A 25,739-nucleotide genomic window follows, 5' to 3' on the forward strand; every position below is an offset into this window, starting at 1 on the left:
CATTCAATCTTTTGTTAAATGGACACATTAGCTTAAACACTTGGGGATGTATTGTGCATATCTTCTTGCTGCTTATTGTTCATCTTGGTCAGTACATGGAAGAAAGTGCACATAAACAAAAGCATTAAATCTTTAAAGATAAGCATCTCTCCACAAACTCATTTGAAAATTAAATAAAATTCAAAACCATTTCTCCTTAAGATGGCCATCATAAGAACATATATCATCATGTCATCAATAAAAAAAACTAGAGATTTAAAACTGTTAGATGTAAAGGGGTTAACTCAAAATGAATTTACTCATTCATGATATGGCACAGCTAGATGTTTTTTCTATAATGCAGTGTTTAATTGAAGTAGAGGTGCTCCTGCAGAAATGCCAATATCTTATTCCATGCATCCTCTTGTGCATACGCATGTGATTGGGTTTGTCCACCCCAAAGAATGACAACTGCAGCAACAACAACATGTAAAACAGATGTAAAACACACACACACAATCACAAATAAAATCTAGAACTGGCAAGTAGTATTAACATATACTTTGTGTCAAAATGATGATTTATGACCTGATTTATGACTATGGGTTGTGTGCCCTGTCACTCATATGTGACAAGGAGTCCATGTGTAAGTCATGAGTGACAGGGATCTTGTCAAGGAGTTCCATGTGTAACTTGTGAGTGACAGGGATCTTGTCATAAAAACAGTGTTTCTTTAACAGGATCGGTCAGACTGACGTTTGATAGGCATGTCTATAGCAACAGGATGTTGTGTTTTGACATGTCCTTGTGTGGTGATGTCCGGGCATGTTAAAAGGAGCTTGTCTGGACATATGGTAAATCTAATTTGTATTACGAACGTTTTAACATACTCACACCTCACCATATGCCAATGAAGTTTTTTTTTTTTATGATATGGTCCTCCCTGGTATGCCTTTTCACACCTACGTCACTACCTACAACATGGATTAAATAAGGTTAGGGGCTGCTGTGTTAGACACAGAAGACTTTCTGCATCTTATCCTGTTACAATGGCTGCTCCGGGAACTCCTAAAACCCCTAGAAAGGTCATGTGTATTTCGCCAACAAGAGGACCTGTTGAAATGAGAGAGGAACTGACTTTTGCACCTAGGAAAAAGCAAAATGTTAGCTTGACAAAGTTTCTTCATGAAGACATAGCTAATGTGAAATGTGATTTCTCAATCTCTGGTAAACGCGTGCTGAGATATGCGTTTGACAAGGTGCTGCGTGTTGTGAAACTCTACACGGCAGATGTTGGAGACGAATTTACATGGCATACACCATGTCTGATTTTTCAAGACAAAGACTGGTTTCTGTTTTTCAACTACGTTTGGAGAGATTTGAACGACTGTGGTGATGATCCCTTATACGTCGCCGAGTGGGATGGCTTAACTCCTAACACAAGATTTCGTGTGGTCGGGGACCATAGTAAAAAGCTACCAGATGACTGTGTTTATATTTTTTGCTGCAACGACAAGACAAAGCTCAATGCACGAGCATGGCCTATTCGTGAATCTGAGCATCACAAGTGCTACGACATGAAATTTCTGTTTCATTGGAAGGATGTTCATATGCTTGACAATATATTTACAAGCATAGACAAGATGTTTAGATGGTGTGACATGTATGATCGTTACAGCTCTGTAAAGATGCAATTGTTTCACCCTGAGAAGGGCGTTACCAACCCCGAAGACCGCCTCTTAAGCCCACCCACATATTACAGTCATTAAAAACGCGTTCGGATCGGTACAATCGCTACATTCATTCACCATGTCTCAAGGATCTACACCTGTCTACTGCTACAGCAACACCCCCGAGACTGTCCCTGCGATGCCTGACGACAATGCCACACCGCTGGAACCCCACCCCCAAACATGTGACAACAGTTGGTTGGATAAATCTTGCATGGATCTAGGATATCACAACCTGACCTTCCTTACAACTCCATACGGCAACACTGGTGCAATAGCTGGAGCTGCGGCCTTAGCAGGAATTGACGACACAGACAGTTGTATCCGTTCTGACGGATTCAAAATCATAAAAGCTACTGTTGTGGTCCTTCTGGAACATGTCATCAACAAAAAACTGAAAGAAATCTGTTTGGGGTGTGAAGTGGATCACCCCAGTCAAATTAGACACTCCTGCTTGTTTGAACCGGACCCCTATTTCTTTGATTCCTGCTTTGAGGAATTGACACGTAATCTGGTGAGACCAGACCTTAAGCACATCGTTGCTCAAGCATTGAGCCGTTGTGGTTTAAGGGTACATCCCCAGGATTCAGGGGTCAGTGGATGCTATTTTACACGAACTGCGTGACGAGGTTTTCATTGTGGAGAAGCTTCGCGAAGTCAGAGAGAAAGTTGTGGACGGCAGCAGTGAACAAATTGTCTATGACGCTGTGGACAGCTGGAAAGGTATTGTCCAAGTCGACTGTTTGTGACAACAGCATGGGGAACACGTGTTTTACAACTAGACTGGCTAAGTGTCTACTTAAACAACGTATTAGATGTGAGATGACCAACTTGTTGTATAACAACATTAATGAATGTGCCAATGTATCGGCGACTGTAAACAGATGTGGTGTTGATGCCAAACGTTTTACAAACCTTAAGAAACAAATGTCTGTTGTAAGAAATGTGTCAAATGAATGGTCAGATATGATGCGATTATGCGTTAATGCTGGTGATCCAGTTTGTGTAACCATCAGAAAAGTTTTAGACCTGATGACCGAATATGGTAGCTTTATTAGAATAGCTGATATATTGTGCTTGTGTACATATGTGTCGGATCTATGTGTAGACATGTTGACAAGAAACAATCAGACTGATGTGTGCGAAATTGTTGAAACACTGGTTGATTACATTCTTGAGAAAAACATGGTGATGTGTATAAAATTTCTACACTACATTGATGCTGTATGATATCTTTGTATCCTTTTAATGTTTAAGAAATAAAACCCTGAACCACTTAACCATCTGTGTTATTCTTTTGTGGAGCGTGAAGTGTCAATATGTCAGAAGAAATGAAAAAGATTTATTACACAACTTCTAACCCTGGTTCTTTAGGAGGTAAAAAACGTTTAAAAGAAGCTGTTTTAAAAGAGACGGGGGTTTGTTTAACCGATAAGGAAGTTACAGACTGGCTCGCTGGCGAAGATGCATATACACTACACAGAAGTGCACCACAAAAATATAAAAGGAATCTGGTTTTTGTCTATGGTGTTGATATGCAGTTCCAAGCCGATCTAGTAGATATGTCTGCATATGCCAAGGTAAATGACAACAACCACTTTCTGTTGACATGCATCGATTTGTTTAGTAAGTACGCATGGACACGTGCATTAAAAAACAAGAGTGGTGTAGAGGTCTCTAAAGCTTTTGAATCCATACTGAAAGAGGGCCACGTACCACAGAAGTTACAGACAGATAAAGGAAAGGAGTCTTTTAACAAACACTTTCAAAACGTGACAAAAAAGTACAATATTAACCATTTTGCAACAGACACAGAATTAAAGGCTTGTGTTATCGAGCGGTTTAATAGGACCTTAAAAGGAAGAATGTGGAGATATTTAACAGCTATAAACTCCAAACGTTACGTCGACATACTTCAAGACATTACACAAGGATACAATGTGAGCTATCACAGAAGCATCAAGATGAGACCGATTGATGTGGGAAAAGAAAACAAATCTGTGGTGCTGCATAACCTATATGGAGATACCAAACCTCGCAATGTTAACCCCATATTTAAATACAAGATTGGTGACGTGGTTAGAATTTCTAAAGTCAGAGGCCCGTTTGCAAAAGGGTATGAGGAAAACTACACACAAGAGTATTTTACTGTATCAGCGTGTATTCCACGAGACCCCCCTGTTTACAGATTGAGTGATTATGATGGTGATGTTATCAACAGTGTTTTTTATGCTGAAGAATTGCAAAAAATATTTGTCAGTAAAAACAAGACATTTAAAGTTGAAAAGATTTTGGATAAGAAGACGAAGGGTCGCAAAACATTAGTACTGGTACAGTGGCTCGGATGGCCTGCAAAATTTGCATCATGGATCGATCAGAAAGAATTAGTCGACGTACAGGTACCATAAAAACAAAGGACAAGCACAGACTGTCTGCAGTTGTATAAAAAAACAGACATGGCAGGGGGTGGTTTTTATGTCACGCTACCATACAATGCTTCACAGTCTGTATACCCTGATAATACAATCTCTAATTATAGAACAAGGCTGGCTACCCCTATAAATATAAAAGGAGAATGGGAGGTGGGCCTTGTTCAAATCGAATATCCTAGAAGTTGGTACACGTTTAACAGCAAAGATGCCATTTTTGAGATAAACATCGAACCCACCACTGTCGACGATGAAAAAAACACTAACAACATACGCCGTGGTGTAGATGTGAAGAAGACCGAATTATCGAGACTACGCATACCGATAAAAACAGGTTATTACGACAAGGTCCCATCCCTTGTTAGTGTAATAAATGATTTACTATCCCCTCATGGGTCATTCGGTTACGATGTTGTAAAAAACAAAGTATTTCTGAAAGCAAAACCTAACATTTCAATAACCTTACATGGAAAAATAGCCATTATTTTAGGGTTGAAACCAGGCGTACCGATAGGAGATTCCATGCGACAAAAAACAAACCCTGGAAAAACTAATTTTGAAAAGGATGTTGTAACATATGCAATGCATCAGGCAGACATACACGGGGGCTTCTATACTCTTTATATATACACAGATATTATCCGATACCAGTCAGTAGGTGATGCCTTCGTACCACTCCTGGAGTGTGTACAAATAACAGGTGATAACAATAACACAGTCAGTGTTCGATACGACAAACCCCACTACGCATCTATCAACAAATCGGTCATCACAGATATTGCTATAGAAGTGAAGGACGATCAAAATCACCACGTCCCATTTTCTTACGGGAAAGTGTGCATTAAACTACACTTTAGGCCAGTAAAAAAATTTCATTAAAATGGTATATTTCAACAATCACAATGTTGATCCCATGCGTTATGTGGCCTATTACCAGAATCAAGCAGGAAATGGACTTCCGGGGTATGCAGGAGGCGGAGTTATGTATGGCGCTGGTTTGGGCGGACTTTTTAGGGGTCTCTTTAGAATGGCTATACCACTACTAAGACGAGGATTTAGCATAGCCAAGCCACATCTTAAATCAGCTGCGAAAAACATACTAAGTGATGTTGTTAGTAATACGTTATCACGATCTTTTAATAACAATCACGATACTCAAGACGGATCCGGGTTAATGGTGATGGCACGCAAAAGTGTACCTAGGCCTCCAGGAGTGCGGAGGAGTGGCCAGAAGCAGAAGAAAACAAAACGACCCCCGAAGAAAACATCAGTTGTAAAACGCAAGCGCAAGGAGACAGCTAAGAGCAGTGCTTCAAAAAGATCAAGGAGTTCTGTTAAAACAATATTTTAGATCATGGCATTACTACACAACATGTCAGAAGAGTGTTTAAAAACCGAACTGGATCTGTTTACTGTACCACTGACACAAACCGCTATTGAAAAAAACACTTATATAGAAATACCACCATTATCAGCGATATCTGACACATCCCCTCTGGAATTTTTTATTGCGGGGAATGGGGAGGATTACTTGGATCTAAACAACACATTGTTGTTTATGCGTCTCAAAATCACTTATGCCGATGGAACGGAAATTAGAGATGGAGATCCCGTAGGGCTTGTTAACTATCCGGGAGCAACTATTTTTTCACAAGTGGACGTATCGCTTGGAGATCGTCTCATTTCACAGAGTTCTAGCACATATCCATACCGCTGTATGATAGAGTGTCTTACTAATTATGGTAAAGACACCCTTGAAACCCTTTTCTCAGCGGGGCTCTTTTACAAAGACAAGGCGGGGCATATGGATGTGTCGGACCCTGCCGGAGAAAATAGTGGCCTGACAAAGAGAGCAGCCTTCACCAATGCTAGTAACGTGGTCGAACTACTCGCACCAGTTCACAGTGACATCTTCTTTCAAGATAAACTTTTACTCAATGGATTGGACCTTAAAATTAGAATGACTAGAGGTAAAGACGAGTTCTGTCTAATGAGGAGCAATGACATAGCCTACAAACTGAACATCCAGACAGCATCGCTATTTGTGAAAAAAGTGACAGTGTCACCAGCTGTGAGACTGGGTCATGCACAAGCCGGATCACGGGTCTGTAATCAAGAAAACTTATTCTTAGGGCCATTACCAAAATCTCTGGTTCTAGCGATGGTTGATAATGATGCATTTGTTGGGGCATATAATAAAAACCCTTTTGCATTTAAAAACTACGATTTAGAATTTTTAGCCATTTATCTGGATGGTCAACAATACCCCTCGAAGCCTCTGCAGCCTGAATATGAAAATGGTTCTGCAGTGCGGGAGTTTTACCAGTTAGAGCTGGCTTCCGGAAAGCATCTTAAAAACCAGGCTCTGAGTATCGATAGGGAAGATTTTCTGCATGGCTATACACTCTACTCGTTCAATTTTACACCGGACGAGGAGTGTGGTCAGCATGTATCGCTCATCAAAAGCGGCAATATCAGACTAGAAGCCCGTTTTAGACAACCACTTCCACAGACTGTTAACTTAATTGTTTATGCTTTATTTGACAGCATAATTGAAGTGTCAAATCGTCGACAGGTCCTTGTTGATTACTATTAATGTGTTAAAATGAACACCGTACAGCTTACGAGTGTCATGGATAAGATTTCGTACAATACATATTTTCTTGGAGTACTACCATGTGACTATCAGTGTTGGGAACGTTACTTTAAAAAAGTAATTAGTTATAGTTACTCACTACTTGTTCCAAAAAGTAACTGAGTTAGTAACTGAATTACTCTATAATAAAAGTAACTCATTACCAGGGAAAGTAACTATTTGCGTTACTGTAAAAAAAAAAAAAAGGTTGCTATAGCAGATTTTTTTGAGCAGTTTTCACAAGTCAGTTGAAATGAGTAGAACAGACAGGTGTTTGTACATAACTTTAGATATTTATTGCACGTCGACAGACAGCAAGAGGTTTATCCTGCACTTCAAGCATTATCTTTGTAAGAAAAGTAAACAGTTACACCATATAAAGTGCATTTAACTCTGCAAATTAAATCAACCTCTCTCAACTTTTTATTTAAAAGTTTTATTAATAAAGTAAAGGCATTGAACCAGTTTATTTGTAGTGCACTGACTGTGCACATTATATAAGATGAATATATTTGTTTTCCTTAAAATTTTTTGATTAGCAGTAACTTAAACACTTTGCAGTTTGAATGTCCTGTACAAACAAAATTACGGATTATGTTTTTGTTTCCACTGTTCGATCGCGTCCGCGCCTCACACACACACGCACACAAATGTAAACACTTTGCGACTTTTCGATCGCGCCTCTCTCTATCTCTCTCTCTCTCTCTCTCTCACACACACACACACACAAATGTAAACACTTTGCAACTTTTCGATCGCGCCCGCGACTCTCTCTCTCTCTCTCTCTCTCTCTCTCGGTTCAATACGAATACATGTACCGTTCCACCCCTAGTTCTTGCCTTTGACCTCAGTGAATTTGAAGTAGTGCTTATATCTTCACCTTGAAAATGCCAACTTTTCATCGGATTGCTCCTGACCATAGACTGCTCCTGAGTCCTGACTCTGTTTAGCTGGTGTATGTGTGTGTGTGTGTGTGGCGCGTGTGCTGGCATGTGTGTAAAAACACTGGCTCTGATTGGCTACCATGAAACACATGACCCTGCCTTAGCCAATCATAATCGCTTACCTCGTTATTAACCCACCTCCTCACTCGCTGTGCGAGCCAGGGGTGCGTTCGGATTACAGTTTATTCAATCAATGCATAACGCGCCGCATTTAACGTCCAGTAATGTTAACGGCGTTGTAACGACGGGAAAAGTAATTAGTTAGATTACCCCGTTACTGAAAAAATAACGTCGTTACCTAACGCCGTTCTTTTAAACGGCGTTATTCCAAACACTGGTGACTATCTACCGAAAACCCCTTTAAGAACATTACCAGCAATGGTTTTAATCAATACAGATCCATCAGGACTCCCAGGCCAACATTGGCTGGCCATCTACATAAATGATGATAGCGTAGGTTGTTTTTTCGATAGTTTTGGTAATAAACCAGATTACCAAGGCTTTCACCCTGTTATCAAAGACTTTTTAAATCTCAATTCTAGTGAAGTACAACATTCCACTGTGCAAGTCCAAGATTTTTCATCAGACACATGTGGTCAATACTGTGTGTTCTTTCTCTACCACATGTCAAAGGGGTTTGATTATGATTATGTGTTGAAATTGTATACCAATGATTTAATTAAAAATGATAAAATGTGTCAACATTTGTGAAAAAACTAAAACATGTACCATGTAATGAAAATGTTTTCAAATGTATTCAGTGTGTGCAATTGGGTGAAATGTACATGTCTCATGCTTAATATTTTTAAATAAAAAAAAAAAACTTAAGAACAGATATTTCTTTCTTTAAACTTTTTTTTTATTAAACATACACACACCGCCTTGTCTACTTCTCACTATAGTCACTCTTAAATTCAATCTCTCATCAAACTGCACATCAGAGTTGCTCTGCATTATTTTTTCAAGTTCGTCTATAAATAAGATCTACACTGTAACCATTGCCCTCTGACAAAATTGTACTAACATCTGATGTCAAACTTGCCCCCCTCATGGTAATGCTGATTAAACTACCATCTCCACCTAACAGTCTGGAAAACGACACAATTTCAGAAAGTGCATCATGTAAAAAAGTGGTGTAGGTTGCTAAATCTGTAGAAGCTATCTCCCGTAGATTTATAAGCCTATGAATTTCCAGACCATTGAAACGAGGTCGTGGTAGTACTGTGTACCCACTCACATCGCCACCATCTCTCACAAGTGATTCTATATCACCATGTGTGAGACCCATGTTGGGTGCCTCAGGATTGAGTGTGCGTTGTGACTGTGTACACACCCCTTCTCCTGACTGCTGGGTATTCACAAAATGTTCAAAATCAAAATTTAGTTCTGGAATAGGATCTGACATCTCCCCTATATGTGGTGTATTCACAAAATGTTCAAAATCAAAATTTGGTTCTGGAATAGGATCTGACATCTCCCCTATATGTGGTGTATTCACAAAATGTTCAAAATCAGAATTTGGTTCTGGATCTTCATCTGACATTGTGCTCATGATGTTTAATAATTCTAGCAATGTATCTGTTGTAGACCTAGGCCTATTAATTTCATCCATTGTCTGTATTAAATAGCGCAATGTTTCTGTGGTATTGCATTGATCAAGGGGCACCACACTGCCATCATCTCGTCTAAACCTCGAAAAAGACAACTCACCAGTGATTCTTTTTTGCCATGAACACGACCTTCTTTAACAAATCCACCGACAAACTTTGATCTACGGCCGCTTTTTGGACAGATCCACTATGCAACCTTTGTGCAGTTATGACTTGCTTGAGCGAAATACCATGCTGTTGTTGTGTTGCTATGAGTTGCTTAATCCAAATACCATGCTGTTGTAGCACTGTAGCTGTAGAATGTGCGCGAGCATCATTCTTTTTCTCAATTGCATCAATGCGTTTATTCAATGTGTCCTGTATCGCTCTGATTATTTGTTGAGTGTCTATATTGGGCTGTGATTCCTGTCTGTAAGCCTCTTGATTTGAAGGTAACACATCGCGGTCAGGTTCTGCGATCATCATTAACATATATAAAACCACTAGCACCAGAGATAATGGTGGGCAATAGACCCCAATGACTATGTCCAGACAAGCTCCTTTTAACATGCCCGGACATCACCACACAAGGACATGTCAAAACACAACATCCTGTTGCTATAGACATGCCTATCAAACGTCAGTCTGACCGATCCTGTTAAAGAAACACTGTTTTTATGACAAGATCCCTGTCACTCACAAGTTACACATGGAACTCCTTGACAAGATCCCTGTCACTCATGACTTACACATGGACTCCTTGTCACATATGAGTGACAGGGCACACAACCCATAGTCATAAATCAGGTCATAAATCAGGTCATAAATCATCATTTTGACACAAAGTATATGTTAATACTACTTGGCATTATGAAATTAGACAATTGATTATGCATGCATACAGTATACCTTTCTTTTTTGTAAACTGTAGGTTGAAGATAGTTGCACGAAAGTGAGGTGAGCACGGTGGTTCAATTAGATGACCAGACCCGGGATACGTCAGGACTTCCAACAAGTGCCGATTTCCTGCTTTCTCCATCATCATCTCCATCTGGGTTTAAAAGGTAAATATCAGGGATCCAAATCATGTCAGACAATTTGAATTAAAGCTTTTTAATAAATTAATAGTTAGTACATTTTTACATTTTTTCATTACATTACATAAACTTGGGTACAAAAGGGGGTTGAAATGCCTTTTATTTTTTACTCTTTCCCTGCCAGTATTTTTTTTTAAAGTTGCCAGTCAGCGTCAGCATTTTTGATCATTTTCAAAAACAACATTTCCGTTGTTTTAACCTTCAAAAAACTTTTTCGCATGTTATCCAAATTTAAAGGGCATATTGCAGGTTAGAAGGCCCAATGAGTCAATGTATAGAAAAATAATGTAGGAACTAGATTTTCTTTTTAAAAAAACTTCTAAATGCGCTACAGTGGCTTCTGGAGTCGTTTTTGTGAGAAAATCTTACTTCCGCATCTGAAAATGGGTGTGGCGGGCGTGACGTCGCATGAGGCAGAGCGGTCGATTCAAACAACAGGGAAATAATGGATCGTAAGACGTTTCGGACGCTGAAAACAGCTCCTTGGACAAAATGAAATGTAATATTGGTAGTATAAACAAAGGTTTATTTTAGTTCAGATTAACATTTAACATTTGAGGGCAGCAATTGTATTCATGTCAAAATAAAACCGACGTAATGTAAATTGAAAGCATTTTATCCTACTATTCCTGCCAAACGTCCATGGTTGCAGACAGTAGTGTTACTACAGTTGTCACGAACTGCTCCGAGACACAAGGGTAAGATCCAAATGCAGCTTTATTTGAGGGCAATCCAGAGGCGTAATCCAGTGTACAGGCAAAAGGTCAAAACACAGGTAGGCAGTCCAAACAAACCAACAAAGAAACAAACAAAACAGGCAGGGACCAGAGGCAAAAGAGTAATCCAGGGAACAGGGCAAGAAATCCAAATAAACCAAAAGACAAGAAACCAGGGAAACCGCTCGGAAATGCAGACTAACAGTACAACAAGACTTCGCGGTGAGTGAATGAATGAACATGGTATAAATAGACTGAGACTAACAGGATGATGGGACACAGGTGAATGCAATCAGTGATAATGAGGTACAGGTGAATGTGATGAGTGATCAGAGATGATGAGTCCGGGCAGTGAGTATGGGAATTGTAGTCTGAGAGTGAACGTGAGTGTCTGATGTGGAGTGCCCTCTGGTGGCTCTCAAGGGCACTCCAGCTGGTGACCGTTACAACAGTAAATCCATGGTGAATGTTCCTGATCTGTAGACACTGGACAGTTCATTCATTGCACAGTTTATTCCTGGTTTCCACGTCAGCGCTGTTTGATCCGTTATTAACGGAGAAATGTGAATATTTCTCACTAGATCTTGCAGCGATGTTATTACTTCAGTGGTGAATTCAAATGCTTTATTTACTGGATCTCGCAGTAACAGTGTTGCTTGATCAGGCTCGCGCTGCACTGGTCCAAACTGATAAACGGTCCACACAAACACAATAACGAGTAGCTCAGTTTTCGTTTTCCGAAGCCGACGCGGAAGAGAAATCCCGTCTCTTCACCTGCACAAACCGCGCCCAGGCACGAAAGATAGCAAGCACCGTCCCTTTTCTTGTTAGGAAACCGGTGGACTCGATGTCCTGACTGGCTGGAGTTTTTGCAAGCTCCACAAACACAATAATTTACCATGACGATGATAAATTGAAATACAAAAACTACTGAAAACACTGACTCACGACCACTCTTACTGAATACCAACCTACTCTGCACTGAGCTGCGGCAGAGCACAGCACACATCTACCTCATGTGACGTAAAATGACGCGATGTAAAAAAAGCGTTTTTTACGAGCAGTCAAAGAAACGCTCACTTTATCTACTAAATTGGTGTCCTTATTAGGGGTCGACCGATTATCGGCGCCGATATTAAGCATTTTTATTGTTATCGGTATCGGCCATTTTAAAAAACGATTTGCCGATAAAACAATTTTATTTTGAAATGCGAGATCTGGCACTGATCCAGCCACCTCAGTCAGAGCGCACCGCTCTGTGGCCTAGACTAAGCCCTGCCCATCGTCCATTTGATTTGTTGGGAGTCACGAGTCCGGCCAATCAATACGGCTGGCGCGGCTGGAAAATGCATAGACAGTAAAAGAAATGGACACAGCGACCCCATTGGAACTCAATTGAGACAAGTGAAGCCCATTTTCAGCGATTTCTTAGCACTTCCTTTCCTGACGCGCAGACTCAAACCGAGCAAAGCGTTACACGGACCACGTGAGCAACCCGTCTGTCTTCTAGTAGCTGTGCCAAGAGAAATCTGAATCATTCCCTTCCGAATCTTGCAGAGACGGAGAGTGTGAGTAGGAGCTGTCCATAAGCTTGGAGCAGGAGAAACTTTTGCTAGGTATTCTGATTAATTATATTGTCATTTTGCCTCCACGTCCCCCCGATTGCCCGCAAGCTTCTCCTCCCGTCTATACGGTAATCTCTCTAGTGTGCGACAGAGAGTCGCGTGGTTATGACGCAATCGTTAGCCTACTTTTACAAAAACTGCTTCTACGGGTCCATAACATAAGCTACAAGGTAATGGAGCATTTTATACATTGTCGTGTATCTTTAGAAATAAATAATGGACAAATGGAGTCTTTAAACGCCTCAGATGTAAAGTTATTCGCTGTCAAAGTGACGCCAAAATGAATGGGAGTCAATGGGATGCTAACGCAAGTGAAGTTCTGCTACAAGATGTCGGCACCCGGCCGACTTCAACTTCCGGTCGACTTCCTTCCCGCCTGGGAAAATGTTCCACTCTCACACCGAAAGCACTTGCTAACAGGAGCTGCTTGCTTCAGTGATCAATTATCAACACACATCAGTTATCTCTCGAAGGTAAGAAAGCAGTAAACGTTCCTGAAGTTGCATTAAATCACTACACTGAAGTTGCAAAACACCTAAATATAATCGATTTATGATGACAAGCCCCGTTCAGTTATTATACTGTTAATTCCCGGTCAATGTCCGTCATTGCAGTGATATGCTACGGAGCTTCACATCAGTGCTAGTGAAACTAAAACCTATTTCTCTCACCATTCGGCCAACTTAACGTTATATTGTGAATAGATTATCAACACGAATGAATTCACTCACGTCTGCTGCGGTTTTTGTGTTGTTCACTTCACTGAACAGCAGTGTCTGTTCCGTTAGGGCTTTTAGTCAAAAAATTGCACATATTTGGAGAAATATTGCTTTGTTCTCACATGATTGCAAAATAATTTGTCACAGATTCAGAATTACCATTATGCAATTTTGAAGAGCTGAAAGGGCATCAAGCGCGAGCTCTGACGCCCTGACGCCCGCGACGCGAGCTCCCTATTCCTGATTTAGTTATCTCCGCGGCCGCGCTCTCTCATTTGACAAATAACGTTTAGTTGTCAATAATCTCACATTGCACGTTTCTGGATGATGCTGTCCTGTATACTTCCTAGTTTGTATCGTCGTGATAAACAGTCAAACAAACATTTCACACATCAAAAATAAAGAGAAAAAAAAACACACTATTACAATATGGTTTGTGTGTGATTTTAATGCAATTCTGGGTATACTCATATGAATAATGTTCACATTATGCAAGCAAAAGCAGGTGTAGTGATTAGCTGCAAATAAAATGCTAAATATAACTTACATACACACACACACACACATATATACGGTATATATATACACACACACACACATACATGCGTACAGAATAGTCACCACTTTTTATGTTTGTTGTTATTATTAATAATGTAGTTATTATGAACAGTTCTCACAATTAAAGATATGTTAAAATAATTTAAAGAGAATCTTTGTCAGAGGCCTTTTTATTCTTAATTTTGACATTAATTTTCATTTTTACACTAGACACATATCGGTTCAAAATATCGGTTATCGGCCTACTTGATCTGTAATAATCGGTATCGGCATCGGCCCTGAAAAATGCATATCGGTCGATCCCTAGTCCTTATGTCGTTTTAAAACATTTTAAATCCTGCATTATCTTTTCATATGATATTTTCATACACGGTTATATATTCATTTTGATTTTTTTTTTTACCTGCAATATGCCCTTTAAGCCATTTGAACAGTTTCAAAAAGTTACTACAACAGTTTCAGACAGTTATTATCTCAAAGGTGAACTCCGGTCAATTTTTTTGTGCAGTAGATGTGAAAGATATGAATAAAAGTGATGTTAATTCAGCCAGCACTCATACCTGTATTTACATCCTGTTTTCGGTCGAAGTCCATAGTAGTCGATTGTCGAGTTCACACGCGTGATCATAGGTAACTAAGCAACAGTGGAGAACTCGACAATTGACTACTTTGGACTTCAAATGAAAACAGGATGTAAATACAGGTATGAGCGCTGGCTGAAATAGCATAATTTATTCATATCTTTCACATCTACTGCAGTCAGATTCACCGCGTTCACTCTGAAGGAATCACTCACATGGCTGTGCACTTGTAATGACACATCAAGGATGTTAAGAGGCTAAAAGCAGGTTTAAAACTTGCCCAATTGAAGTCAACAGGGTGCAAATTTTAAAAAGAGGATAACACGGTGTAGGCAACACCGATTTTTGGCGTTGTTTTCTGTACTGACAGCACTCCAAATTCACAAAAAAATTTACCGGAGTTCTCCTTTAACAGCAGACAATACATAAGAAATGTAACTCACATCTTCAGCAGATTCGACTGAAGGAAAAGTCTGATCATCACCAGCAGTCACCAACAGAAGTGGACACTTTATTCTCCCAACCTGTGTGCATTTAAATAAAAACAGACAATTGACATTACAAGAAAAAAAAAGAAAGACTATATATCAACATATACATAATATTAACATATACTCACATCTACTTTGACTGATGGGTCTGGGGGAGTCGTTAAGATAACATCTCTGTATATTACCTGGTTTTCCTCATTCACACGTTGTTTACCTATATTACTGGAATAATTGTTTTAGTGCTTATCATTAGTAAAATATTTACATTGAACAAATAAAAAAAAAAAAAAAAAAATAGTTATTATTTTTATTCAGTTCACATTGTATTATCATACTGTGGCCCCATAATAAATATGAACACTTAAGTCAAACCTAAAATTTTTAAATTGACCTAATATGGCATTTATTTGAAAGAAAAAGTTTTTTACAAAAATAAGTTTTATAAATGGACATCGGTACTATGCTCAAAATATACATACACAAACTTTCTGATTGCCAAAGGTTAAAATACACATCTTATATAACCATATTACATTTATTTTCCCATACAGCAGGGAGCAATGAAAACTGTGAATGGAGACTCTCCACCGGAATTTTACCAACAACTCATTGTACACGCACGCACGCACACACACACACACACACACACACACACACACACACACACACACACACACACACACACACACACACACATATTCTATGAAAGCCAATGACAGAGATGCAGTACTTGTCAAGTTCTTACACTTTTAAGTGTGAATTAAGTGCTCAAATTTTGGGCCCACACTGAATAACAAAAATTGCAAAACACTTTATAACACCATAACATATTTTCATACATATTTGTTTTCTGTGTCTCACTTTTTCAGCTTGTCAATGAGTTCAAAGAGGTTTTTGTCAAAAGGAATCAGGTGACTTCCGTTAATACACACAGAGCACTGGGGCTAAAAGACAATAAATAGAGACTGATCAGCATACCAATGTAATTCAAGAAAAATATATCTGCATTCAAAATGTAGATTCATGTGTGTGGGTCTCCAACTGTTCTCCCGCAGAGCTACTGTCCTGCAGTGTTCATTTATCCCCAGTCAAACACACCTGAACCAGCTAATCACGGTGTTCAGGGTTACTTGAAAATTACAGACAGATGTGTCGGAGCAGGGTTGAAACTGATGTCTGCAGGACAGTTTTTCTCCAGGAGCAAGGTTGGAGACCACTGGTGTAGGCCAAGCAAACCTTGATGACATCAGAGTAGGCCACAATACTGAGTGTGATTATACTTCCAAAAGACAGCCCAAGCACAGCCAGGTGATCCATCTGTACCATTGGATGATTCTTCAGGATCTGGTATGCTTTCTACAGGAAATATGTACACACAAATATAAATGCACACATCTATAAAGATTAATCAACCTTTCACCACACAACCCAACTTAGGTTTGCATATACTCAAACCCAATGGATTCTGATTTTTGGGTGAAGGTTTGGTCCACCGCTTAGAGAAAATGTTTATATATGAATATATTTTAACTTTCTGCCTTTGATAGGATAGTTCAGTGAGAGACAGGAAACAATTGGAGAGGAGAGAAGGGAATGGGATCATAAGCCAGGACTTTAACTCGGGTCACCCCAGGTCAGAGCAATAGCCTTGAGTGCTGCACACAAGGCTTTTTTTTTTCCTGATATTTTTTTTATTTAAATCTTTCCTTTTCCAGCATTTGTCAAATGTGTGATCTCCATCCTTCCGTGGATTAAAAGCCAGTCATGACAAACTTTACACAGAATTTGGAGTTGGCATAGAGTGAAATTAAAAACTCCTTTATGGGAAAACAACTCTGTTATATCTGTCATGAGTTATTAAAGGACCCATGACATGAAATTTCCACTTTCTGAGTTTTTTAACATTAATAAGAGTTCCCCTAGCCTGTATATGGTCGCATAAGTTTGTATAAGTGTATAAGTTTCTAGAAATTTTAATCGGAGTAAATCGAGCTTTTGCTATTTTTCTCTGCCTTTGAGAAAATGGAAGCTCAACCGGGCTGATCTTGAATCTCCTCCTTATGACGTTATAAGGAGAAATGTTCCCTCCCCTTTCTCTGCTTCGCGGCCCAGAGAATATTTCTCGCCCATGAGAAAATGAGCTAGGAAGTAGGATTTTAGTTTGTCCACGAGAGATATCATGGCTTTTGAGCGAGCGAAGCATAATAATTGCTCAATAATTGGATGTACAAATGAACACCGAAGGGTACACACAGCTACACACCTCGGACAAGTAAGTCAACAAATGATATATAAGTGTGTTTCTTTACTGTTTATGGTTAGCTTCTTACACGTAGAATGTGGCTGTCACATTAGCTATGCAGCTATGCAGTTACTTGTGCTAATGTAAAGGTAGACAGCATCAAGTTACACATACTGTAACGCGAGTGTTGTACATTTCTTTGTTATTTGGATAACCGTTTTCCTGTTGGTTATATGACGCGCGCGATATCCGCATTTCAAGATCACAGAGCTTGATGTAATTGTAATAAGATAAATTACAGACGTTACTGTTTCTAGTAAAAGCCTCTTACGTATTTGTGAGATAAGCACATTCTTGTCTTGTGAGGCGCCTGACAGCTATTACCAGCTACTATGTTAGCTTTTGGCATAAAGTAGGCTTTCAGTGCAAAGTAGGCTTTCAGGCTTTTCCTCTGCGTCCTTATATGTTGTATACAGTGAAGCAGTACAGCTCTCTGTATTTCGTCTGGCCAGGCATCCCCTGTAGCTTCAATAATTTGTAATTAATTTTATTTTTTATTAATTTATTTAAATTCAAATTTTGTAGGTCATTTTACGGCATAGCAGCCTCACCGAGGCAAGGCAAGAAAAAAACTTTGGAAAGACATTAGCAACAGCCATCTTCTTGACTAACAAAGTCAGTTTTTGTCTAATCATCACTATTTGGCCCTTGTAAAAATCTCTCAGATCTTCTCACTTGCCCATTTTTTCCTGCTTCCAACACATGAAATTCAAGAACTCCCTGTTGAAAAAACAGCTAAAACTAGCCTAAGCTGGTTGGCTGCTCTCAACTGGTTTAAGCTGGTCTCCCAGCCTGACCATCTAAAGAAGTGTCCACAAAAACCTTTTCTTCAGCAGGGCTGACCATTCACTTGCTGCCTAATAAATCCCACCCCTTGACAGGTGGCATTGTAATGATATAATCAATGTTATTGACTTAACCTTTTGTGTACAATGTTGTGGCTAATCAGTGACTACCTAATATTATCACATTTGCTTTGATGGCCAAGAATTTCTTTGAGCTTCTCCCTCTGGAAAAACAGGCAGCTTATAATGCCAGATCACATCAAATGTAATGCCAAGGTTGAGCCACATTAGAAGACTGTCAAAAGTTCTAAATTACCTCAAAGTAAGAAATATCAACATCTTGCCATCTCAATCCTTTTGGAGTGAAGTAATCAAGTGCCATGGATGCAAAGCCATGAGATGCAAGCAGGGCAGAGCGGTATTCGACCAAACCACCACCTGCTCCCCACAAGTCCAGCACTCCTGGGTATGGCCCAGGGCCTAGAAACACACAGCAAGTAATTTTTACACAAAAGTAATTATGACTTCTTTAACAAAAGATCTGGTAACACTTTAGAATACTGTTCCTTTATTAATGAATAATTACACAGGAACAAACGAGTAATGCATTATTAACATTCTAGTAACTACTATTAACTAACAAGAAACTCTGATTAACAAATTAGTAAGTAATAGCGCTCAGATGAATGTAGTAGTTCATTATTAGCTAATCAATAACTACTATTTTTTTCATACCTCCCAGGGAACTACTGTCTACAGGTCCTTAATTAACATGAATAATGCATAATTTATAATAAAAGGTAATGGTAACCCACTAGTAATGACTCAAGTATTACTAAATCATTCTAAAGGAACTACTAATTATTTGGATCAGTATTCTAAAGTGAAAAACATGATAACTACCTAATTGACTTAAGTCATTGTAAGCTTTTGAGATTTTTGTAAGATTTTGAATAGTAATTCCTTCCAATGGATTTGGTAACACTTTAGTCATTACTAGTGTGTTCCCATGATCTTCACTTTAGAATACTGATCCAAATAACTAGTAGTTCCTTTAGAAAGATGTAGTAACACTTGAGTCATTACTATCCAAAACCTTACAAAAGCTTTAAAACTTACAGTGAATTCAGTCAATATTAGGTATTTATCATGTTTTTCACTTTAGAATACTGATCCAAATTATTACTAGTTCCTTTAGAAGGATTTAGTAATACTTGATTAATTACTAATGAGTTACCATTACCTTATTATATATTATGCATTATTAATATTAATTATGAACCTGTATATAGTAGTTCTTAGTAGTCTTCAGTGAGGTAGGAAAAATAGTAGTTACTGATTAGCTAATAGTGAACTACCACATTCGACTAAACGCTATGACTTACTAATTCGTTAATCAGAATTTTTTGTTAGTTAATAGTAGTTACTACAATGTTAATAGTGTATTACTCATTTGTTCCTGTGTAGTTATTCATTAATGAAGAAACAGTATTCTAAAGTGTTAACAAAGATCTATATTGACCCCTGTAAATACCAGAGAATATGAACCAATGCCAAATTTAACTTAAATAGTTATGAGTGATTAGAAATCTGTTATTTAATTTGTGTGTGTGTACCTGGAGGTAGGAATAGTGTTCCTAGTACTTCTTCCTCCCTGATGTTTATCCTTTTCACACCTGGTGCTACATGCCAGCGCTCTATGACACTCGTTGCCAGGGGTGATTTCTGGCTGAAGCCTTGAGATAGATGCCCACTGTATACTGAAATGTGAACTACCGTCGGAGTAAGAACATCCTGCTTGCGTATTCTGGAGTAAAGAGTATGTAGTTAGGTAACAAAAGAGAGTGTCAAACCCCTCAAATAAAGGAAACCTGAATTTAAACTTGGTCATAAAAAGCACACACTATCATATTGTTCTAGTCTAATCTACCTGAGTCCTTGTTGACTTCCTGGTACGGGTCTCATGCTCCACAGCAACCCCATTGGCTCTGTTCCTTCATAAGTGCCTCCCAAACTTTCATCTTTGGTCCCTAAGGTATATATAATAGGGCATATCCAATCATGTACTTAATGTCTTGATCATTGTTCGCTCAAGAAATATACTGTAGAATTCTATATCTGTAGAAATATCTGACAGCCCAAAGAGTTGGAGTTCCATGCTGAATCATGTTTCCTTCCAAGGTATCCTCCTCATCTACCTAACTGTTTTCTAATGCACTGTACAAATAAATGGAAACAAATAAATACGAAAGTGTTGCTGTGAAGGTACAGTAAGTTGAATTAATTTATTGCACAGTTTGGAAAACTGCTGGAAGATCCAGCTAAAACCAGCTTTCCATGCTAAGTTTCTAGCTACTTGAGCTGTTAGTCATTTATGACCATTGGCTCGTCCAATTAGTGGGTTGGTTGACAATCTGATCAACCTGGTTGAGGCTGATGGTGAAGGTTACTTAAATTATGTAGTTTGAAACATGACTCAAACACCTTAAGCCAGGAACAAACTACACGACTGCAATTTGGTCATGATGACTGATCATGCCCAAACAGAGCAGGTCTGTTCCAGTTAGGTCCAGTTGGTGTTTACCGTCTGTCTTTAAATTTGTGTAGTGTGCAGTGTTTTAAGATTATAATCTTAAAGGAGCTGAATGTAAGAAATGTATTTCAATTAATCATAAAATGGCCCTGATATGTCACTAGACATTAAGAAATCATGTTCATTTCAAATACTTATATCACTGACAACAGTAGTCCGGCCAGGATATTGTCATTTAAAAGTGATAGTTGCAGCCCTCAACTGATGTTGATGTTGTCATGTTGTGTTTTGGCCTGATGCCCCACCCTCCACCTATCTACCAATCACGAAGTCAGTTGTGTTTCAGCATCCGGGTTGCCAGCTCTGCTCTAGTTACCACAGCTGCAGCTACAAACGTGTCAGCCTACGTTCCTGTTGGATCCTGCAGCCTATCTGGCAACCTCGAGTCAGGGGGGAGGGGGAGGGGATAAACTGCTCTACAGTAATTTGAAAGTGATTGCAGTACCAGTTTTGGCCACAATCTTACATACAGTTCCTTTAATTTAAGAACCAGCCGTTGCCAGTCGTCCTCAAATGTTTTTCTAAACACATTCAATATTTGCAATTGATGCCGACGACTTCGGAGATTAATTTTTTATGTCAAACATCTTGCATCCTTATTTATTTATTTTTGCAAAATAGTTTTTCTTGATTACGCATCTTGTTTTAATGTTTATTTTATATGATTTCATAAGTTAACATAAAGGCAAGATAAAGGTTTTTAGGCTGTTTATTTTGTTCTGCAAACAAAAAAGTGGAACTGCATTCTGAATAAATTCAGATTAGGCAGTGATTTCTCTCATTTTAAAAATAATATTATCAAGTATTCTCTCATTTGGATCTGCCGTCTAATACAAGTTAAACAGAAAAAATAAAATGATAGCTTATTTATATAACTGTACATAAGCTATAGTCTGACGTAGGGGTCAGCAACCTTTTTGTCATAGTTGTATTTTTAAGTTTTTGAGTTAATTAATGTGCCAATCGAATCTTCAATTCCTGTGCTATATGAATGTAGCTGGTTAAGTGGTTATCAGTAAGAGGGCGTGTCCAGTCAGGTAATTAGAGGGTTTTTAAGAAGGAACCCGAAAGGAGGCCTCGAGATGGGGTCTGGTCTTATGCATTGAAGCGTGCTGTCCAATAGCTCTTCCTTGTTTGTTTTTGCATGGACATGAGCTGGGTGAGCAGGTAGGGTAAGTGAATATTGATGGGTTTTTGTTTCACGTGTTGTAACTTGTTTCACTACATCAGGGTATTATACTTTAATGCAGACGCAAACATTGTGGATGGTTTGGTAGGCCACTGGCCATGCCCAATCACTGTATAAATGAAAATTTATTAATCCTTATTAAAGTTACATAAGTTATTCAGTCAAGAGCAGTAAGTGATTTTGGTAACACTTTACAATAAGGTTCATTAGTTACCTTTGTAAACATGAACTAAGAATGAACAATAATTCTTTAGCATTTGTTAATCTTAGTTAATATTAATTTCAACATTTATTCATAAGTTATTAAAATCAAAAGTTGTATTTGTTAGCATAAGTTAATGCACCGTGAACTAACATGAAAAAACAACAAATGTATTGCTCATAGTTAGTTAATAAATTAACTAATGTTAACTAATGAACCTTATTGTAAAGTGTTACCGTGATTTTTTTCTTTGTCCTTTGTTGTTTGATTAACATTAAAACAAAGACTCTGGAGTGGACTTATAGACTGAGGTGGACTCTGAAGCGAACTCATGGGCTGGATCAGGCTCTGGAATAGACTCTTCAACTGAAGCACAGTCCACGGCCCAAACACACCAAATAGCCATCGCCGTAACAGGGAGTATAGTTGACAGTGGGACCTCCTCAGAGACCCCCAGGTTTGACATTACTGCTGAGATGCCAGCTGCTCGCACCGATGTCTGCGGTGTGTCCTTCCAGACTTGAAGCCCATCTCAAGTGCCAAGGGAAAGCCTTAATGTCACTCCATTCTCCTTTCGCCAGTGACGCACGGGAACCGTAGAAACGGTGTTCGGTTGCAGGCAAGCGGGTACTACGCGCTCGCTGGCTGCAAAATGCATCTCTGCAGTCGCCTTCAGGGGACTGACAGAGCGAAGCATTGGCGGCATAAATATATATGCCGCTAGACCGGGATTCGAACTCCGGTCTCCCATGCGGAAAACCTATAATTCCACCACTGAGCCACAGGGGGATACAGGCTTTTGAAAGCGGCGTCAACATGTATTCTTCGGCGTTTGCTGGCAGGCAAGCGTGTTATAACAGACTCACTTGCTGCAATAATATTTCCAGTCGCCGAACAGGGAACTGAGAAATGTGAGAGAAAAGAGGTCAGACCGACCAACGGCGGGACTAAGAACACTCTTTTCTCCTTCGCCGGTGAATGACGCGTGCAGAGGCAGGGTAGCTTTTCTAGCCAGCCTCGGAAAGGATGCCCGGCGAGTCCTCAGAGTCACCGTAGGCAATTGGCTCGGAGTGAAGGCGTTTCGCCGTCAGCGAGCGCGAGCGCTGCATGAGAAGGCATCTTGAAAAAGACGCAGCTCTTTTAGGGGTGAGTGTTGCAGGCCCTCATTGGCCTGACGTCACTTCAGGCCTCGCTCGATAGGCTTATGCAGTTGCCGCAGAACAGCCAATGAGCGAGCAAGCTGTCTCGCCATAGCTGTGTACTGCTGCAACGCGCTTTACATATATGGAAAATTAAGGATAATTTTTTGCTTCAGTATTTCGTGAAAAAAGAGTTTTTCCCGTAGCGTTTTTACAAAAAACGCAGTACGAGAGGACTCTCGTAAGAGAACGTAAGTTTGTTATTTGCATTCTTGGAATTGAGAAACAGCCAGTGTGAGAGATGCTCTGCTCTGAACACGTGTCATGAGAGGTTTCAGTAACTCAAAGTAATAGCGATTTGAGCTGTGTGTCATCTGCACCTTTTCATTCTAATAGTAACAATAACTGTCCTAACCATAGTATTCCAGTGAAACTGTGGTTACCATTGTAACTTTTGTAAGTCATGCATTTAGACATTTGACTACCATGCACCTGTAACTGTTCCATGTTCATCACTGATGTAGTGTCCAAACGCCTCCCAGAAGTCCTTATCCTCTGTTTGAAGTTGAGAGTGTAGTGTCACCTTTTGACTTGGTGGTAAATTTGTTACAACAATCCGAAACTTCTCATCCACCAGCCCTCGACTGGGATGGACAGAGAGTAGTGGACATGTCCTCTTCTGAGTGCTCACAGTCCTATACAGAGATTACAGGAGAGATTGAAACAGTCATGGTTACTATAAACTTGCCTTTTTTTTCACTTCCACCCAAAGAAACATCTAAAAAAAATACCAACAATCTGAAAGTCCATGCTATCTATAGTCTCTCATGCACTCATACTGTCATGCACATAAAACTCATAACTCTATAAGATAATACAACTGATTATGAATATACATAAAACTCATAACTCTATAAGATAATACAACTGATTATGAATATTAATAAAGAATAATAGTACAGATACATAATATTCAATAATAAAATAATGAAATTATATTAAAAGATGAAATTTTAGTCTTCATCTCCCTCCACTGGAACTACGGCCGTAAGTTCCACACCATCATTCCCAGGTGGCCAACCTATAGAAGTGATAGTGAGTAGAAGAAATAGTAGACCAAGAAAATAGACAGAAAAGGATAGAAGAATAGAAACAGAAAACAAAAACACAACAAAGAACCCAACCACATGTCATGTCCCAGTGTACTATGTGTTATGTTAACGTCTATGTGTAAGCATTTAAAATGAACCCCAATCATCTAAGAAAATAAAAACTAATAATTCTTCTGCCGGTGCCTTGACTCGTTAAGTACTTAACTCCTCAAGTTCCCGGCCAAAACAACAAACCAAAACAAACGTTGATGTTAAAAAGATCCTATCCCTTGGGGTTGAAAATCAGTAAACGAGTGTTCATTGTTTGTGGAGTTGTGTTTTGTAAGTAGTGTTTAAAATCTCCTATTTCACGCTGTATGTTCCATTCTTGGTTCCATCCATTTTATTAGTAATAACCAATTTGACAGGTTTGGTACTTTTCCTTCTATTAACACATATAATGAGTTGTATTAATAGTAGGAGCACAAAAACTCCTACCATAGTCAAAACTATCCATTCCGACCATGATAACTTCCCTAGGATATGTGTTAGCTTCCTTTCAGACATTAATTTAGCTACACCATTTGCTACGATAACATGACCCATTGCTTGAATTCCTTCCTCTTGAGCTGCTTTTACACTCTTTTTAACTCTTCTAACCATCTCAAAGAGTTCATAATTCCTTTCCTCTACTAAATCATTATTCCACCATTGTGGCTCTAACTGCAACAATTGCACATGTGGAACATGAATTCCACCCAAGTGAAGAGGATAGAGAATCTCAAGGCAAAATGTATCAGGAGGAATTGGACACAACTTCCCTCCATATATCATGTTATCACTTATTCCATCATGTAATATACACCACTGTGCTTCTGACACTTGCCATGCACCTGTGGCTTGATCTAAAGGAACTACTTCCCATACTGCAGATCCATTAAGAGATAGACTAAACATTGTAGAGCATGAGCAAATTACCCACTCATGTTCCTCAACACAACAATCTGTGGTAGAAATCATTGGTGGTTCACCTTCAGCCCAATATCCATTTCTTCCTAATCTAATTACTGAATTTCCTTGTCTAACACCCATTGATTGGAATTGCCTAACTGTCATAATATTGCGCTTCCCATATTGAGGCCATATCATGATCAAAGGTAACATTCCATAACCTGACAAGAATTTTCATTAATGGCAATTTTAACTAATGGGACATGTTTAGCAGAAGTCAAATTAAGTTGGTTACCAAAAACCACTAACAACGATTCTTCTATCCGCTCAGGAACTTGTCCCATTCGAATAACTTGTATATCCTCTACCATTTGATCCTTTAAATTCTGAGCTA

General features: G+C 39.1%; 2 protein-coding genes across 2 annotated transcripts in view; both read right to left on the bottom strand.

The window, feature by feature from the left end:
- Positions 1-328: 328 nt before the first annotated feature.
- On the bottom strand, positions 329-23,864 carry LOC311082183 (peroxisomal succinyl-coenzyme A thioesterase-like). The gene is made up of 10 exons (XM_084112922.1): positions 23,796-23,864; positions 20,111-20,210; positions 19,797-19,987; positions 18,497-18,660; positions 16,330-16,449; positions 15,955-16,037; positions 15,222-15,315; positions 15,046-15,126; positions 10,216-10,357; positions 329-450 (listed from the first exon to the last, which is right to left on the bottom strand). The coding sequence occupies exons 2-10, from the start codon at positions 20,161-20,163 to the stop codon at positions 347-349; spliced, it is 1,032 nt and encodes a 343-aa protein (XP_083969048.1). The 5' UTR covers positions 20,164-20,210; positions 23,796-23,864; the 3' UTR covers positions 329-346.
- LOC311082184 (laminin subunit beta-1-like) overlaps positions 23,822-25,739 on the bottom strand; it is a gene marked incomplete at its 5' end in the record, with an annotated part of 162,848 nt that continues 160,930 nt past the window's right edge. The window contains one exon of the mRNA XM_084112923.1: positions 23,822-23,998. Within this exon, the coding sequence (XP_083969049.1) occupies positions 23,930-23,998 (69 nt within the window). The 3' untranslated portion in view covers positions 23,822-23,929. The remainder of the gene's footprint in view (positions 23,999-25,739) is intronic.

The sequence above is a fragment of the Abramis brama genome (assembly GCF_963993115.1).
Source record: "Abramis brama genome assembly, chromosome: 4".
In the NCBI taxonomy this organism is placed as follows: Eukaryota; Metazoa; Chordata; class Actinopteri; order Cypriniformes; family Leuciscidae; genus Abramis; species Abramis brama.

Bases quoted from the DNA above. Each gene is read 5' to 3' on its own strand.
- LOC311082183 (XM_084112922.1), bottom strand. From the start codon at position 20,163: ATGGGGTTGCTGTGGAGCATGAGACCCGTACCAGGAAGTCAACAAGGA. The intron at 10,358-15,045 runs GTGAGTTACATT...TTTTAAACCCAG, and splicing joins CAGTCGAATCTGCTGAAGAT to ATGGAGATGATGATGGAGAA. The intron at 451-10,215 runs GTATACTGTATG...TTGTTGCTGCAG, and splicing joins ACAGTTTACAAAAAAGAAAG to TTGTCATTCTTTGGGGTGGA.